Raw genomic sequence first — 17415 nt, 5'->3', positions numbered from 1 at the left:
CACAACAGGGAGAGGCCCGCGCACCGCAAAAAAAAAAAAAAAAAGCGCTTTCCTGACACTGTGTGGCTTGCTCTGGGCCTCATGCCCCTAGGGAAGCCCAGTGTTTAACTTTAGGCTGCAAGCTCTTGGAGGGCACAGACTGTGTGTGACCCACCATACTGAACTTGGGCAACACCTAGACCTCCAATCCATGTGTTACTAGAAGCTTCTTAATCCTCACCCCTCACCTGCCCTGTCCAAAACTTCCTTCTTCTCAGTCTTGACTTTTTGCCAAATACACTCTCATGCTTGCACCCAGTTACTCAAGTCAGATACCTTGAAGTCTCTTCCTTTACCCCTCAACAACCAGCAAGTCCAACAGAGTCCTTGGATGTATTTCTAAATGTGGCCAGTTCCTTCCATCTCTATTTTACCACCCAGGTCCCTTTTAAGACTTTCACGGCTCTTAAACACTCATACTTTGGAAAGCCCACAACAAATCATATTAAACATTAAAATGAATTCATATCGTACATTAAATATAATTATTTTCTAGGGTTTTTTTTTAACTTTTAAAAAGATTTTAACAATTTTTCCTTGGAAAGTATATGAGTAACTCTTTAACCTATGATTATGGTTTCTAAGCACCCATTATGCATACTCAGAGATTTACTGCAAAATGAGAAACTCAGACCTAGAAATGGCTTCAAATGTAATGATATCAAAATTTTAATGAATATCCAATTTAAAGTTACATCATGAAGTTGGCAAAATATTGACCCTGCATACTTTTGTTAAACACTTAATGATTTCAGTTTGCAGCTAATAATTTTTGTCAGGTCTTAAACCGTGTAGAACCCTGAGAAGTTTATAGGCCCAAGGCACAGAACCTATGGTGCCAATGACTAATAGGTCTACTACCATTTGAGACAAAACCACCATGACTCTCACCAGGATTATTCCTGACCAGTCGGCCTGAGCTTCCTCTCTCATCCTCTCTAATTGTTCTGGACATGGCATCAAGTGAGTTTTTTTTTTTTTAAAGATAGCACTGTACACATATGTGCTTGTATAAGTGTGTACATATGTGTATGTATGTACAACACACACCCTTCAATGGTTTCCTAGAATAAAAACCACGTTTGGCACCAAGAGAATGCGGCCTGCAAGGCCCTGTGTGACCTGCTCCCAGCCTACCTCTCCCTATCACTAGTCAGCTCTGACTACACTTGCCTTCTTTCTGTTCCTAGAATGTATCAACCTGTCCCTAAACTTATGATCTTCAGACCTGCTACTCCTGCTACCTGGAATGCTTTATCTCCTGTTCTACTCACGGCTGCTTCCTTCTCATCCTTCAAGTCTCAGCTGAAATGGTTCTTCCTCAGAGAGGCCTTCCTTCCCTGATGACCCAATCTGTAATGCCCCTGATTATACTTTCCACTTCCAGGAAATCATCAGTTCCCCTGCTCTCACATGCATCCGGGGTGTTAGTGTTCTCAATGACTGATTTGCCTCCTTTCTGGTTTGAATAGCAAACTTGGAGTCTCACTGCTCTAAAATAGCTATCCTAGATTAATTTTTATTTTGATATTTGATCTTCAGATATCACATTTTACTTTCTACATCATCACTAAAAGACTTAATTTGTCAAACCTTAAAGTGAAGAATATTTATATATTTAAATAGCCTGTTTAAAAACAGGAGAAAGAAAACATAACACATAACAACAACAAAAAAAGGTATATTGATGGTGTGGTGGGGAAAATAAAGCTCAGTACCAGGTTACAGCCTAGCTTTGCTCTGGGGGGAAAAGGGAACATAAGCCCTATCCAAATAGTTCCCTAGCTATCTGGTCATGTATTGGCATGAAAAGCCTCCTATTTTTCACAACAACACAATAATCCTTTTGAATGGCTGGCCCATCTGATGAATTACAGCGTCCAAAACACAAAAGGAAAAATAATGGATTACTGTGCCATGTTTGTTGCTTTTACTTGTGAAAATCATTGTTTTCAGATACGGACCCACTATAACCCTCTGTGCTAACTGCCCATACAAGATGGTAGGCTTCCTTGAGCACAGTTTATATACCTCAAAGAAAAAGCAGTGGTTTACTGCTCTTTTTAAGCTCTAAAATTCGCAATATGAGAGTTATAAAAACCTCATAGTTTAAAACAAAGGCTAAAAAAGGATAGTGTTCCAGAAAGAGGAATGATTTCTCTCAGGCATTAAACGACACTGATCACATTTATTCAGCACTTGTATAAATTCTGTGACAAGGGGCAAGACTTGTGAAATATTTATATAACCGGGCACATTTTTTGGATTTACTTGGAAAAAGTACTCAGATGTTGATGAGCTAAAAGATACTCTGACAACTATCATGCGGTAATAATTCACTAAATTTAAATCGCTGCGTTTGGGAACATGGACATTTATTTGAACCACAATTTATGATTCTGTTGCACATTTTTTTCTGTGGTCTCATAAAACTGTATGAAAGATTCTCCAGAAGCAAGATTCAATAACTATATGTACCAAAATGCCCAACAAAACTTGGGAAGTATCTCTGTGTGTCTGCCTGGTTCTGTTTTCTAAGTTTATTCCAGGAAAAATAGATCAAGGCCAAGGAGTGTCAATCCTTCACTACCGAGAGAAGATTTTTATCTATTAGCATATCCAGCCTGTTTAGCTAATTATTTGAAACATAAGTTGTTCAAGTTCGTATTTCAGAAAGATATCAGTAATAACAATCAAAAACAGGTTTTTGCTGATAAACAGTAGTAAAATAGAAATTTTCCAATTTAGCATTACTATTTTTGTGTCTATGTTTTGAGATTCATCAGCCAAAAAATGTTTGAGAACTACTTCTGGTAGAAAGGTATCCATACCAATTACTTGCTATTAGGTAGAAAGAAAAAGAAAATTTTTTAAGCGTTCTAATATAAAATTAACCTCAGCTCTTTTATAGGAAACCTGTTATTAACCCAAAATTAGACAGGTAATAAGATATATAAATAAATAAATAAATAAATATATATATATATAAGATGAAGGGAAGCAACATCAATTTATTTCCATGTGTAATTTATTTAAAAACTACATATATGTAGCTAATGAGAATTCCAATAGAAAAAATTTATACAAATTTATATATGTCTGCCCCTGGGTGTAAGAACAGATGAACACACTACGTTTCCTTTTTGTTAAACACTGTATTTAAACTAATCCTTTGAAGCCGTGAATGGTTTCCTGTATGCTAGAATGTCTGTTAAGCTTTAGTAAGGGTTTTTAAACTCAAAAATGTGATGATAAAATGAATGTTTTACGTTCCTTTGAATAAAAGTTCTATATATGCTATCACATCAAAAACCCTTAGAATTACATGTTTGCCATTAATTAACAAGTTCCAGAAATTAAGTCACATAACATATATCACAATTAAGTCAGACCAGTAAAAACATCTGTCCAACATCTCATCAACAAGAACTCAACTAATATTTGTGTGTATTTACAGTGCCAAGAAAATTTAGATTCAGAATGACAACTTCAAAACACTATAAAATTATTTTCTTATGGGTGTAAGTAACAGTATTTTATTTACTCAGGAAAAAAGAATGGCTCTCCCTCTAGGGTATTTCTGGGGATCTTATTAATAAGTAGATCAACATTTTCTGATCCCACTGGATTAGAGAAAGATGAATGGAATCCAGAATCCTAATAAATGTGTTTACCTCCATCTAGACTCCTGGAGACCCGCTTACTAGAAGTGCGTTCAAAGTGCGGTGCCGGCCTGTCAATGAGGGTGCTGGCCTGGCGGGTCTGTGCTTGGGTACGGCCGCTGTAACGGAATTTGGAGCCCAGGGTCAGGAACTTGGCCTTTGGTGGCTGCTCTGGAGACACAAGCCTGTGGGGGGAAAAAGGGAACAAGATTAGACTTTACGGATTTTTTTTTAACTTTAAAACTATATATTTTTAATATCTCATTTCATTAAGTATGATTATTTGGTCCAAAAAATGCTGCCTAAACTTTCTAATAAAAATCAACATTATTTATAAACCCTCCTATATACAGAGCTTTATGATAATGGTAAGATGAATAAATCCTCATTCACATATTCATGAATAATGTTTTCCTCAACCGGAGCAAAAATGCAGCTGTTTTCAATGTATACTAAAGGTTATTTATTTGTATTAACTTAAATCATTTATATAAACACATATGTCTGAATTCTTGCTCCAAGCCAGAAGTGCCAAGTAGCAATCCATTACCATTAGTAATTCTTAATATTTATGTCTATTTCTCTGGGAAAGAACATCTAACTCAGGAATCTGTCCCATCAAGTGATGCTGTCCCATGAAGAACACAGCACACAGTGGATCTGTAGGGAGACTAACACCCTTTCTTGCCAGCACAATTCTACTGCTTAAACCCCAGGTCCGTAATGAATGAAGTACAACTCCTGATGGCAAGTACTTCCAGACTTATGTGAAAGCACGGCTTTAGTAAATGAGCCAATCTTGTCTGGTATACAACTGAAATTATCTTGCCTTCACTGCCTGATGAAGAGCTGGCAAAACATCTTAACAAAAAAGAGAATCCCAGAGCTCTTAGAGACTATATTAAATAAGAAGACTGCAGTTGACAATTCCAGAATACGGAGAACTCCACCAGAATTTTTCCTATCATTATCCAAAGAAGAGCGGTTTCTTAAAGAGTTCTTTACCGTTCCGAGTATTACTAGCATTTCTGCTCAACTTTTAGAAATCTTCTGCTTAACAAGCAATGAAAAGAGATTCACGTCAAGGTAAAGCTACATGTAGTAATACAAGAGGTGCTCCCCCCATCAATTCAGGATTCTCAATCATATCCACCCAGGAAAACAACGTGTTAGAAAGAGACTGATGAAGAAAGAACTAATACACTCTTGGCTTTAGTCTCGTCATAGAGGGTAGCAGAAGTGTTCCTTGAAAACTTCCATTTTCTGCCAATAGATTTTCAAAGGAGACAGAGATGATGTTGCTGAGAAAGCATAATCTGAAGACGTCAGTGCCTCAAACTGTACTTTGAAAAAAGTTCTCTATTCTTAAATTAGAAAGCCGGAATACTAGACATTTAGACCAGAAATTAACTCTTATCTGTGCTCTGTAATCTCTTTCTCTAACAGTGAAGGAACCTAAGGCACTGAAAGATTAAATGTCTCGGCACACTGATGATGAGCACGAGGGACAGGGTGAGAAATGTGGTCATTTACCATGCGCTGTCTCCTGATGGGCTGAATATGGTGGGTTTCCCTACCTTGCAATCCAGCTAGCTATGGTCTAAGAATGCTGTGTAAGAAAGCATTGATGTATAGAAAAAAGGGTCATTGGCAAGCTCATCAGTGCAGTAATTAAGAAATGTTGGGCTTCCCTGGTGGCACAGTGGTTGAGAGTCCGCCTGCTGATGCAGGGGACACACGGGTTCGTGCCCCGGTCTGGGAAGATCCCACATGCCGCGGAGCGGCGGGGCCCGTGAGCCATGGCCGCTAAGCCTGCGCGTCCGGAGCCTGTGCTCCGCAACGGGAGAGGCCACAGCAGTGAGAGGCCCGCGTACAGCCAAAAAAAAAAAAAAAAAAAAAAAAAGAAATGCTCATTCTCCTTGAAAAACAAGTTGGCTAAATCACATTTATTTTATCATCCATTCATGAAGCATGCTCTGTAGGTACTGGGATATCAACAAGAGGACAAAAAGAGACATTTCTAAAAAAATATCTCAAAGGAGAAAACATGCATCATGACCCAAAAGGAAATACCCCCTCCTCCACAAAATTTTAAAAACGAAACAAAAGACAACAAGTGCTGGCGAGAATACAGAGAAACTGAGACCCCTGCATACTATTGGTGGGAATACAAAATGGTACAGAAGCTATGTGAGGCAGTAAGGAGGCTCCTCAAAAAATTAAAAATAGAACCACCACATGAGCCATCAGTCCCACATCTGGGTATTCTTCCAAAAGATCTGAAATCAGGATCTCAAAGAGATATTAGCATTCCCATGTTCATTATACCACGAGTCACAATAACTAAGATATGGAAACAACCTCACTACCCATCTACAAATGAATGGATAAAGGCAATAAAGGATATACATACAATGGAATACTATTCGGCCTTTAAAAAAGAAGGAAATTCTACAATATGTAACAGAATGGATCTGTTACATTCTGGAATATAACATCCTTGAAATGGAATGGCCCATCTCAAGGAGGGACCTTGAGAACGTTACGCTAAGTGAAACAAGCCAGACACAGAAAGCCAAGCAGTACATAATTCTACCTATATGATGTATCCAAAACAGTCAAAATTCACAGAATCAAAGACTGGAATGGTGGTTACCAGGGGCTGGGGGGGTGGGTACGATGGGGAGTTGTTAATCACCAGGCAAAAAATTTCAATTAAATAAGATAAATAAGCTCTAGAAAGCTGCTATACAACACTGTACCTACAGTCAATAATAATATGTTATACATTTAAAATTTGTTAAGTGATCTTGCCACAATAAAATAAAATTATTTTAAAAGAAAAAAAAAAAAGACTAGAGGCAAACAGGAGAGTGAGACTGGGTTATCTGCTAGCCTTCTGCAGGTTCACTTCAGTTAACTATATCTCAACCAAAGGCCACATCTTCCCAGAATGAGCAGCTCCATATGAGGATTTTCTCTTACTTCCAGTTTACAAAAAATATAAATCCAAGAAATACACGGAAAATATTTTAAAGGCAGATTTAAGTCATAATGCCAAAGAGGGAAAATCATTAACTAGAGGATTTTTATTCTGTTTATGTCAAACTGAGATAAAGTGCTTTCTTGCCCAAATGGCACTGGTGACCACATACACAAAGTATTAGCTTACAGATTAATTTTCTGATCACAGAGAAATCCTTAAGCAATTAAGCTACAATTAAACAGAAACTAGAACCAAAACAAAAAAGTGTTGACCACAAACATTTATGAGCTTTCTCTAAAAGAATCTTTTTGGTGATTTAAGTCAATGGTAACATGACTCCTCTGAAATGAGTATATTAGAGCAGTTTTGAAAATAAATAGCACACTATGCTACCAGACTAAGAATAATGATAATGATAAACATTATTTCGTACTAGAAATGGTTCTAAGTTTGTTTCACGTGAGCTATATCATTTAGTTTTCAAAACAACCCTATAATATAGGCACTATTATCATTACCACCATCACACAAATGATGAAAGGGAGAGACTCACAAAGGTTGAGTAACTTACCTACAATCACACATCTAGTATGTGGAGGGGCAGCATTAGACCTTAAGAGTGCAAAGCAAAAACTTTAAAGATGAAGGGTCTAGATATCACAGCTATCTAGACTGCAGTAATAGGAAACTGAGGAAACAGAGAAAAGGAAGATCAGCAAACCACACTTTGCTACGAAAAGCAATGTTAAGAAGTATGCCCCTGAATAAAAGTATGAAAGGAGACAGGACAAAAGCTATAGGAGGCCAAAAGGTCTAAGGAGATCTTCTGGGTTTTTTTGGTTTTTCAGGGAGGAAGACACGGACATGTTTATTGGCCAAAGAACTCATCGAAGCCACCCACTGGGGGCACATGATTTACAAAGCGCAATCCTACGTGAGGCATGAAACAAGGGATCAAGGTAGAGGAATAAAAGTTCTATATATGCTCTTTCTTGCAACAGGAGAGGAAGAAAAGAATGAATGAAGGGAGAGGGAAACGATACTAAATTTTAGACAAAAAGAGAAAAAGAGAAGATGCATGCAACCAAGAATGCTCATGACCCACAGCATCTACTATCAGCACACCCTCCAGTGAAGGGCATCTGAGCAGAGGGGCCAGGGTGCCCTGGGGCTCAAGAAGACCAGGAATATTTGTGATGGTGGCACTAGGTTCCAGCTGAGGTGGGAAATGATCTCTCTGCAACTGCACCAACCCGAAGTGCTGTGTGAGTGTGTCTGTCTGGAGAGTTATGTATTGAAAGCAACACGTGGTAGCACAGGTATAGAAATGGTGAGGTCGGGACACAGGACTGATCCAGGACCAGGAAGGAGACTGGAGGCTGATGTGCAAAAAGGGACAGGGACTTAGGGGGGGAGAACACTCCTGACAAAGTAGCAAAGGGACAGAGCACAAGGTTCAGGGTTGGTCTGGCTGGGAAAGAAGTAAGACAGGAGGGAGCTGATAAGAGCAACTAAGTGAAGCCTAAGGTGAGTGACAGTGAAAAAGCGGCAGCTGGGGTGGGAGGGTGTGGTGGCGGAAGGGCAATTGGAGTGAGGGACCACTGCAGAGGCAGAGCAGTTCTGAGCCAGGACTAGCATGGCATGGTGACAGAAACAGATACACGAAGAGGGAGAGCAAAGAACCATAAAGCAGTTGTGGCTGCGTCTGCCATGCTATCCACTGCCCCCTCCCAGGATCTAGAGGGTACCAAGAGCTGTTTTCATGAATCCCAAGCTGTTTTCTCAAAATTACCTGTAGAAAGTATGATGTTCCACGCACACTTTCCATAACCTTTTCGCTGCCCGATGGTTTGGCAGTTTAAAGCCAATGGTGCTCTCAAACTGTTCCAGCTAGAATAAATCCATAAAACAAATCAGCATATCTCTTAAGAGCTGATTAGAAGCTACTGAAAAACGTGGATTCAGATATTTCACTAAGAAGTAATTGTTCTTCTTGAAAAAGGGCAAATATCAACTACTGACATAAATTAGCTATCCCTCAATGTCCACTAAAATTCATTTTACCACCTTCCTATCGATCTTGACCACTTAGTTGATGCAAAGAAAAAAGAAAAATGAGCCCACCCCCCACCGGGTGAACTGACTACTTTTCCTTTTCTGTGAACTTGTGGCTGTTGCTTATTTTTTGGTTTGTTTTTTTTATCAACAGGAATACATAAATGCAAGTTTATCATCAAAAACCCTGACTCTTTTTTTTTTTTTTTTTACCATGGAGGAATAAATAATAGTTCATTTTCTTAACATCCAATGGAAAAGAATTCTGGTAGCTTGTGGCCATAGAGGAGAACACTGACAAAGCCCGATTAGATATGCCAGGGGCTACATGACTCTGCTTACCTCTGCTGGCCTAACCTTTATGTAGAAGTTACTGCGCTTATAGGAGATTTTCAGGATTTTCGGCCAAGCAAAACGATTGATTCTCAGTCTGTCTTTGTAGATGAGAAGCCCATTAGCACACACGCCCAGCCTGATGTCCACTCCTTCTGAGTCCTGCCAAGCATAAGTCATTTGACCATGGTTAGAGCTGTGAAAGTTAAACAGGTAGGGAAGTCAATGATCCCCCTCAAACCATGATCAGGAATGCCAATTTAACAGGTCTGTATTTCAACTGCAGTGACAGTACACAAGTTAATAGAAACAGTAGGACATACAACACATCTTAAACCTAGATATTCCTCTTGAGGGGTCAGATTTGAGATATGACGACATGACTACAGGACACAACATTCTTCAAAAGGCCTAACTCGTACGTCCTCGAGCTCGGCTGTAAGAGCTAAAAGGGAGGAAAGGAAATAGACCTCAATTTAGACATCCTGAAGATACAGGAGATAAAACATGTTTCCTAGAGGCTATTCCGGCCCCTCGGGACAGTCAGTCGGCTTACCCTAAGGTGCAGTCAGCCATTTTACTGTAGGCAAATTTATCTCAGATGATTATGCTAGCTAACAGCTGTTAAGTAACGCCTATATTCTGGAGAACACCAACTCCTCACAGAAAATTTCTCTTCTAGTCTGACGGTGTTGAAATCTTTGAACTCTTTCAAGCAGCTTTTCAATAACACTAACTGCTGACATCCCGTTCTCATTACAACATTCCTTTGGCTAGCATATTTCAAAGGACTACAGACTATTCTTGAACTTATTGTTTTCTTTCCTCCGCGTTTTAATTTGGAAAAGATGACAATCTAGAATAATCGCCAGCCTGAAAGGTTTTTTAAAAAATCAAATACATTTACAGACAAAAGTAAAAAACTGCCTCCTCACATTTCAAGTAGTGGTTGAAGATCTAATATGTACAATATTCAAATATCTTTAAGAGAAGAACTAGTTCTCATTCAAGATACGGAAAATTGAAGATTATTATTCAGAGACATTCACATTTTCAGAAATCATTAACAACATGGAACAAATTCTCACAAAATATGCTGAAACAAACCCCACATAGTCCAGGTTCGAGTCAATAAAACTATAACATTTCAACTGCCTTGTTACTGAGAACAATTTAACGCAATTTATTTCAGTTTTTTAAAACTAGAAATACAGTACGAGGTAACTGATGCCAATGGCATTCACTGCTGTGATACGTGAACAACTCATATATCCAAATAAAATTACATTAGACCATCTGAGCAGGTTTAAAAATCTCATCTAGGGCTTCCCTGGTGGCGCAGTGGTTGAGAGTCTGCCTGCCGATGCAGGGGACGCGGGTTCGTGCCCCGGTCCGGGAGGATCCCGCGTGCCGCGGAGCGGCTGGGCCCGTGAGCCATGGCCGCTGAGCCTGGGCTTCTGGAGCCTGTGCTCCGCAACGGGAGAGGCCACAACAGTGAGAGGCCCGCGTACCACAAAAATAAATAAATAAATAAATAAAAAATAAAAAAATAAAAATCTCATCTATAAAGGTGCTTTATTCACCCATATCCTGACAGCCACAGTTCTCTCTAGGAACAGAGCAAAAAGCCAGAGTGAACCAGGCACAGGTGCCTAAGCATCTTGGCACCAGACACAAATGACGTGTTTGCCCAAAATATCACTGGCCAGGGACACAGGGAGCAGGCCGCAAGATTGCCCAAGACAGCATGTTCTCAGCACAAATAAGGAGGCAACCCTCATTTGAAACATTAAACAAAGCTATCTCTAGTATGAGGCAATCTTTCAACAGGACATTGAAGCTATTTTATCTGACTGAAAAATAAACACAATCTGGATCCAAGTAAATCAGCTGAGGTTCGATTGTTCCACATATTGTTTTAGAATTATCAGTATTTGTGTGAATAGAAATTACAGATAAAGGGAAAGAAGTTAAAGGGAAAAAAACCATGCCTTAGTTCTCCATATTTGACTTCTGCCCTTCAGCAACAAAGTCAGAAAAAAAAACTAAGAAAAAAGGAGCATCTTCTCCACCTTGCTCACTGCCTCAGGAAGCTACCCCACATGGACATCAACAGGATCCCACTCCCACTGACTTCAGCCAATGGAAAGTTCTTGAAGAAGATCAGAGAGAGGGAGGAGGGCAAGGAGGTCAGGGGTTTTAATACCCAGACTCCTTCCTTGCGTGGTCGCATCAGGGTGGCTATATCCTTGACAATCGCAGCTCCTCTCAAGACAGCCCTCTCCACGCAGATCTCTCCCCTGGGTTCTGGCAACTAGTCTTTGCCCCACCGCCCCCCCGCCACCACACCCAGAGGGGTTAGGAGAGCTGCTGTTACCAGCTCATGGGCATCATTCTACTCTTGTGGTTTCCTTCTATGTTTGTCAAGAGCCCTTTTATTCAACACCCTCACCTTGTCCTAACATAAGTGTGCCATTAAGGACTCTTCTGACGATAAAATATTAATTAAAATAATTTTTTTAATATGATCTCAAGGCAATGAAAAATGTATACAGGCACAAAACTTTAAACTACATGAAAAGTTCTCTTACATTGCTACAGATTTTTTTTCCCATGAGCTACAAATATCTTGTGCATCAGATATTATCTAAGTCCACCAGATGATAAGTTGAATGAATGCGTGTTATTCTGATTTTTTTAAGTGATCTACTCCTAACCACACAGCAAGAACTGAAATTACACTTATAACAAAACCAGCAACATTTTTACTTTTCTAACATACAACTTCAAAAACAAGAATCCCAAAACCTTCCAGGACTGTCATCTAAGGACTGCTTTCTCACTAATGATCAACAAAAGCAGCAGATGTAAGATTCACGTGCGGCAAGAACAACAGGGTTTAGAGGAGAGATGGGCTCTGGGCGTCTTTCTGATACCAAATCTGCTCTGTCCTCCCTCCCTTATTTCTGTTTGCCTGCTGACCCAGCCTGTCCCCATCATACAGAGAAATGAGCTACAAGACACTCAAGTGTGGAGAAGATCTGTTTTACCTCCTAGTAGGATTTATCAGCAGACATCACACAGATGGGACTACTTTACACTATGTGGCTTGAGGCAACAAGCCAGACAGTGTAACAAGCCATATGCATTCTGTTTTATGTCGTTTTTGTAAAAACTAAAACATCTGACCCTTAAATGAGATAGTGTAAGTGAAAGTACTTTTAAAAATTAAGGGTATACAGCACCTAGCAGTTAAAAATGTTGCTGGCAAAGACTATTTACTAACATGGAGAAGTGTTTATAAAAGCAAGTTAAAAAAAAAAGGGTATGAAATAATACTCATGGTATAATCCCATCTTTAAAATGTGAGTTCAACTGCCCAGAGATTTTTTTTTTTACATAAAACAAGAAAATACCAAAATACTAACAGTGTTTGTTTCTGCATAAAGACATTTCAGTCTTTTTATATTTTTCTGTTCACCCCTATTTTCTAGGATGAAGATGTATTACTTTTGTAATAAAGAAAAATATTTAAAGAATAAAGGAAGGCACAAAGGAAAAAGGAGTGCTTTGCAAATATGAAGTACTATTAACACAAAAGCAAGAATTAGTAATCTGAGGCCAAGGGAAGGAAGATACCTTTGGGTGATAGGCTTTCCTAGGGATTTCTCAAATCATATAACCTGGGCTTCCTAAACTTCACCAAGGGGCTGACGGGTTCTTTAAAAGCAGGCAACAATAGGTTCCCTCTGCATGTTGAGCCGACCCTGGACATATTTTTCAAAACCAAATGCATCTTTCATCTTGTCTCTCGTACTCCCCACCTACTGTTCCCGCCCCGACTCTCCCTACTACCTGATCATCCAAACTAGGATCAAGTAGGTGACGTACGTTACTGGCATCTTCCTCACCAAACCCTGCCTCTCCTATCAGCTACCTCCATGATTCCATTCTTTCCCCACTGCTCACATGGGACGGAAGGTCTAATTGCCTGGAGCCTGGGCCGGCATAGTTTATCTTACAAGAAGTACAACAGACCTGCAGGGAAAAGCCCAACTCTAGGGCTCCTTCACCGGCAGTTTTCCGGAAAGTGGTCATCTCCATGCTGCCTTGCCCTTTCATGGTGGCTAAGAGCTGCTCTCCTCTCCCAGGACACAGGTGGGAGACGGGGCTGGGACAGAGGCAGCACTTGCAAGAGCAAAAGCCGGCACAGAATAAAGGTAGGACGAGGGGTAAAGAAGGCTGATAAGGCGAGTCTTACCGTAAGTATATATCAAAGGGTATCAACTTGGGAAAAGAAGAAAGAATAAGAGGGAGAAACAATGATCCCTCCCCACAACCATAAACCCCCCAATTAGAAACCCCAAAGAAATAGAGTCCCTTGGGTGAGGGTGGGGAGCCTTTTCTGAACGTGAACTAGGCTAGTCTACAACTGGAGCCGTCTCAAAACTTCAGTCAACAGACCGGAAAGGGGACCCCTCTCCGTTCCAGGCACAGTACCTTGGCGTGATGCAGGTCGACTCCATACATGGAAAGCCTCTTGGCATTTTCTAAGAACTGAGAATCAGCTTGTGCTGGAGATAAACCCCTAGGAATCAAAAGAAACAATGTTATCTTACTGGTGGATGCAAAGCAAATGTAACCAAACTAGAGAAAGGGGTGCATGAGCTTGGAGAGTTTGGGGTGGAGGGAGTAGCCCAGCTAAATGTGCGGAAAGGAGGAATCAGGGAAGAAGGCTCAACCCTCAACCTCCAGCATTTTTCTCTTAAGATCCTCCAAAATGAACCTACTCATTGCAAGGAGGTGTCCCTCCACCCTTACCCTTTTTATCTTAGAAAGTTGCTTTTGTTTTTTTCCACTAGGGAAAAAGCCCCAGCAAGAGTGGGTACAACATAAATTAACTTTAAAAATAAAAGAATAAAAGCATAGAAAGTCATTTCATCTTTCTGAAATAGACAAATTCTCTCCTTAATTCTTTTTCACTACGACTGACAATACTAAAGATCAGAAGTATTTGTGCTTGATTTTACACCTGACATGTCCCAACTAAACAAATCTTAAGCTCCTAGAAAGCAGGGTCCCGTTAATTTTCATATTCCCCGTGGCATTTCAGCACCTGATATTTCAATTTCAAATTATAGAATACATATCTACTGAACAGACTTGGAATTAAGTTAATAAGAAAATATTTAAAGTCAAATACTGCATTTTTTTTAAAGAAACGTCAGTGAAGGTAGTCTGTTTAAAAACCTCTGATCTCTGAAAGTTCCTTTCAAATCATTTCAGTCAAAATTTTTGAAAACTTCAATTTTGCCATATGGGACAAGTTAGAATTTCGTAGCTGGGAGTTTTAAAAACTCGTGCTTAAGAGAACCATTTGTTTTCACAGATACAAAAGTTCTCAAAGTGTAACATGGTATTTAAGTAATTAATAACCCTCAGCTAAACCAAAAGTCATCTTCTGTGGATAGAGAAACCACCTGTAGATTTACTACCCTTAATGCCCATTACCACTCACATTTCTGACTCAAATCCTGATGCTTCATTACCTCCCTGGCTTTCTTATCAAATATGGTAATAAAAATAATTAAAAGGCAGAAGAAACGTATAAGCAATGCCAAACAAGTACGTGGGTATGTTTGTTTCAGGTGTGTGTATGTGTGTGCACGTGTGTGTATGAAGGGAGTAGGGCACAGGGAAAAGTAAATGCTTTTAATAAATGAAAACATTTAGTCTCACGAGCGCAGTTCCTCACATTACAGTCATAAAGATCATGGAAGGCTGTCTCAATGACTCCAAGTTATCTTGACTAGCACTAGGTGAAGCCCCACAAGGGCAAACTGAATAACCCCATCAACTATGCTCAAACGTCCAGCAAATGCTCTAAGGGAAGCCATTTAAACCCACCACGGTCACTCTCTCCAGTAAGCAAGTCTACAGACCTGTGGGTCTTATGCAGCTCTGCCACTTTCTCTTCCAGTTCCTTCGTCTGTGTAGGGGCAAACTGGAAGTCGCTGAGGTCATGACTGCCATGATCTTCTGGGTCATAGTCCCCAAGTTCAGCCTGCAGTGTGTACGATCCCAGGAGGGCATGCGTCACAAAAGAGCAGGGCAGGCGGCCTGAGGCAATGTCCTCCCGGAGCTGAAGGCACAAGAAGTATCTGTGAGGAACAGGGGACAAAAGGGTGGGAGAACAGTTAGTTAAGATTGTAGCGCTCATAAATATGATTCTGATATTCCTCTGAAACAAATATATAATACAGGCACTCTTCAAATGCAGAACAAGGGCTTCCCTGGTGGCGCGGTGGTTGGGAGCCCGCCTGCCGACGCAGGGGGCACAGGTTCGTGCCCCGGTCTGGGAAGATCCCACATGCCGCGGAGCGGCTGGGCCCGTGAGCCATGGCGGCTGAGCCTGCGCGTCCGGAGCCTGTGCTCCGCAATGGGAGAGGCCACAACGGTGAGAGGCCCGCGTCCCACAAAAAAACAAAACAAAACAAAACAAAAAAACAAATGCAGAACAAAAGAAGTGTTTTGTAATAAGAAGCCCACCTTCCTCCATGGACTCCTAAACTTGTGACTTATTTATAAAAAATGCATCTAGAGGGCAAAGTAATAGAGTGGAAATTCTGAATTGCTATTCGGGCAACAGTATATTTTTACTATTACAAAAACAAGAGTTTTGTGACTGCAGGTGAAATTCTAATCACTTAGACAGTCTCCTTGGATTTAAAACTGTAATCAAAATTAGCATGCTCTTCAAAAGTTATAAAGACTAATAAAATTTAAGAAATAGCTACAGTTCTTCAGGATTTACATGAAAAGCTAAGGTCACCCACCCTTTATCCTCTCTACGCTTTTCATACTAATTTCTTTTCCTGAGACCCTTTAACAACAATCATAAGTCAGTCTCTACTTGGAAGCCCTTACTTGCCCATTTACCCCATCTAAAGAGGCAGCTAATTCAGTTTACGGTCGACAAATCATGGGCTTCAGAGCCTGGCAGAGCTGACCATGTGACCTTGAGCAAGCTAATTTACTTGCCTAAGTCTAACTTCCCACCTGTAAAATGGGAAGAACTCTATTTCCCTTTAAAGATGAGGATAAAAAATTAGATAATATAAATAAAAGACATTGCATGGTACTTGGCAATCGATAACTAGTAGCCATAATCATCATAATATTATTATTAGTTATAATAACAATCATTCAGTGTTCCAAGTGGATTATTACAGTTATAAAAGATTCTGGCTTTTACTAAATAACATGCAGAAACACGTTACTTATATTTTATGAGGGTTGGGGGGGGTCCCCCATCAACTCCTTTCGTTAACATTTGAAAATCTGATTTCCACTCTTGAATTGAACCACTTGCTAAAGTTACCACTGACTCCTCCCAAGAAAATGGCAGCGCCCTCCCTCATTCTTGAAGAGACTGCCATTCCTATTGGCTGGTGGCTTCTTCCTGTGGATGCTTTTGCCTGGCGGGGGTGTCATGGCTCCGCCCTCCTTTTGCCTCTACCCCCACCATGTTCAAAGGGGCACGCTGCCTGTGGTCCAGGGCTCTTGCTGTTGGGTCAGAGAGCATGTCCCAGAACATGGCATCAGCCATCCCCCAGTTACACCTGTATTACCACCCAAATCTCCTGTCAGGCAGGGCAGGGATTCTGTTTATCATCATCATAAGCCCACAGTTATTAGCAAAGTACTTGCCACACGACGAGTACTCCATAATTTTCTAAGAATGAAACTCATCTCACCATCACTAGAGTCTGAGTATTTTTAAGCACTGCAGTAGCTCTCTTTCCGAGGAGAATTATGTGTTTCCTTGACCCCTAGAACAACATGAGCATCACTGCCTTATTTTAGCAAACTAAATTTTAAACTACGATTCCACGTTATCCTCAAATTCTCTAGGTCTAATCAAGAATATCACTAGTTCTCCACATTTTACAGCACTGTTAAGACCTAAACACAAAGATTCCATCTATTACTAAAATCTTGTTGCTCCTCCTTCTATTAGTATATCTACTTTTCACATTGATCCTTTCTTCTGTTTTTAAAGCCTACGGCTAAGGCCCGAAAACTTCAAACAAAAGCCGCAACAGCCTCCTGAGTTTCCCAAGTCCATCTCCTTCATACGGCAGGGCAGACCTTCTTCAGACATAATTCTGAACTGTGTTCTTGCCCTCCTCAAAAGCCTATCCCAGGGCTTCCCTGGTGGCGCAGTGGTTGCGCGTCCGCCTGCCGATGCAGGGGAACTGGGTTCGCGCCCCGGTCCGGGAAGATCCCACATGCCGCGGAGCGGCTGGGCCCGTGAGCCATGGCCGCTGAGCCTGCGCG

At 40.5% G+C, this 17415-nt stretch overlaps 1 protein-coding gene across 16 annotated transcripts in view; it reads right to left on the bottom strand.

Annotated features, from left to right (window-relative positions):
* The window catches only part of EPB41L2 (erythrocyte membrane protein band 4.1 like 2), a 214214-nt gene that overhangs the window by 46579 nt on the left and 150220 nt on the right, over positions 1 to 17415 (bottom strand). For all 16 annotated transcript variants that reach the window (XM_024122563.3, XM_024122552.3, XM_024122558.3 and 13 more), the window contains 5 exons: positions 15018 to 15236; positions 13576 to 13663; positions 9085 to 9237; positions 8480 to 8577; positions 3714 to 3886 (listed from right to left, as the gene is read on the bottom strand). In XM_024122563.3, the coding sequence (XP_023978331.1) occupies positions 3714 to 3886; positions 8480 to 8577; positions 9085 to 9237; positions 13576 to 13663; positions 15018 to 15236 (731 nt within the window). The remainder of the gene's footprint in view (positions 1 to 3713; positions 3887 to 8479; positions 8578 to 9084; positions 9238 to 13575; positions 13664 to 15017; positions 15237 to 17415) is intronic.

This window comes from Physeter macrocephalus, chromosome 10, assembly GCF_002837175.3.
Source record: "Physeter macrocephalus isolate SW-GA chromosome 10, ASM283717v5, whole genome shotgun sequence".
NCBI lineage: Eukaryota > Metazoa > Chordata > Mammalia > Artiodactyla > Physeteridae > Physeter > Physeter macrocephalus.
This window is presented reverse-complemented; position numbering and strand designations above follow the sequence as displayed.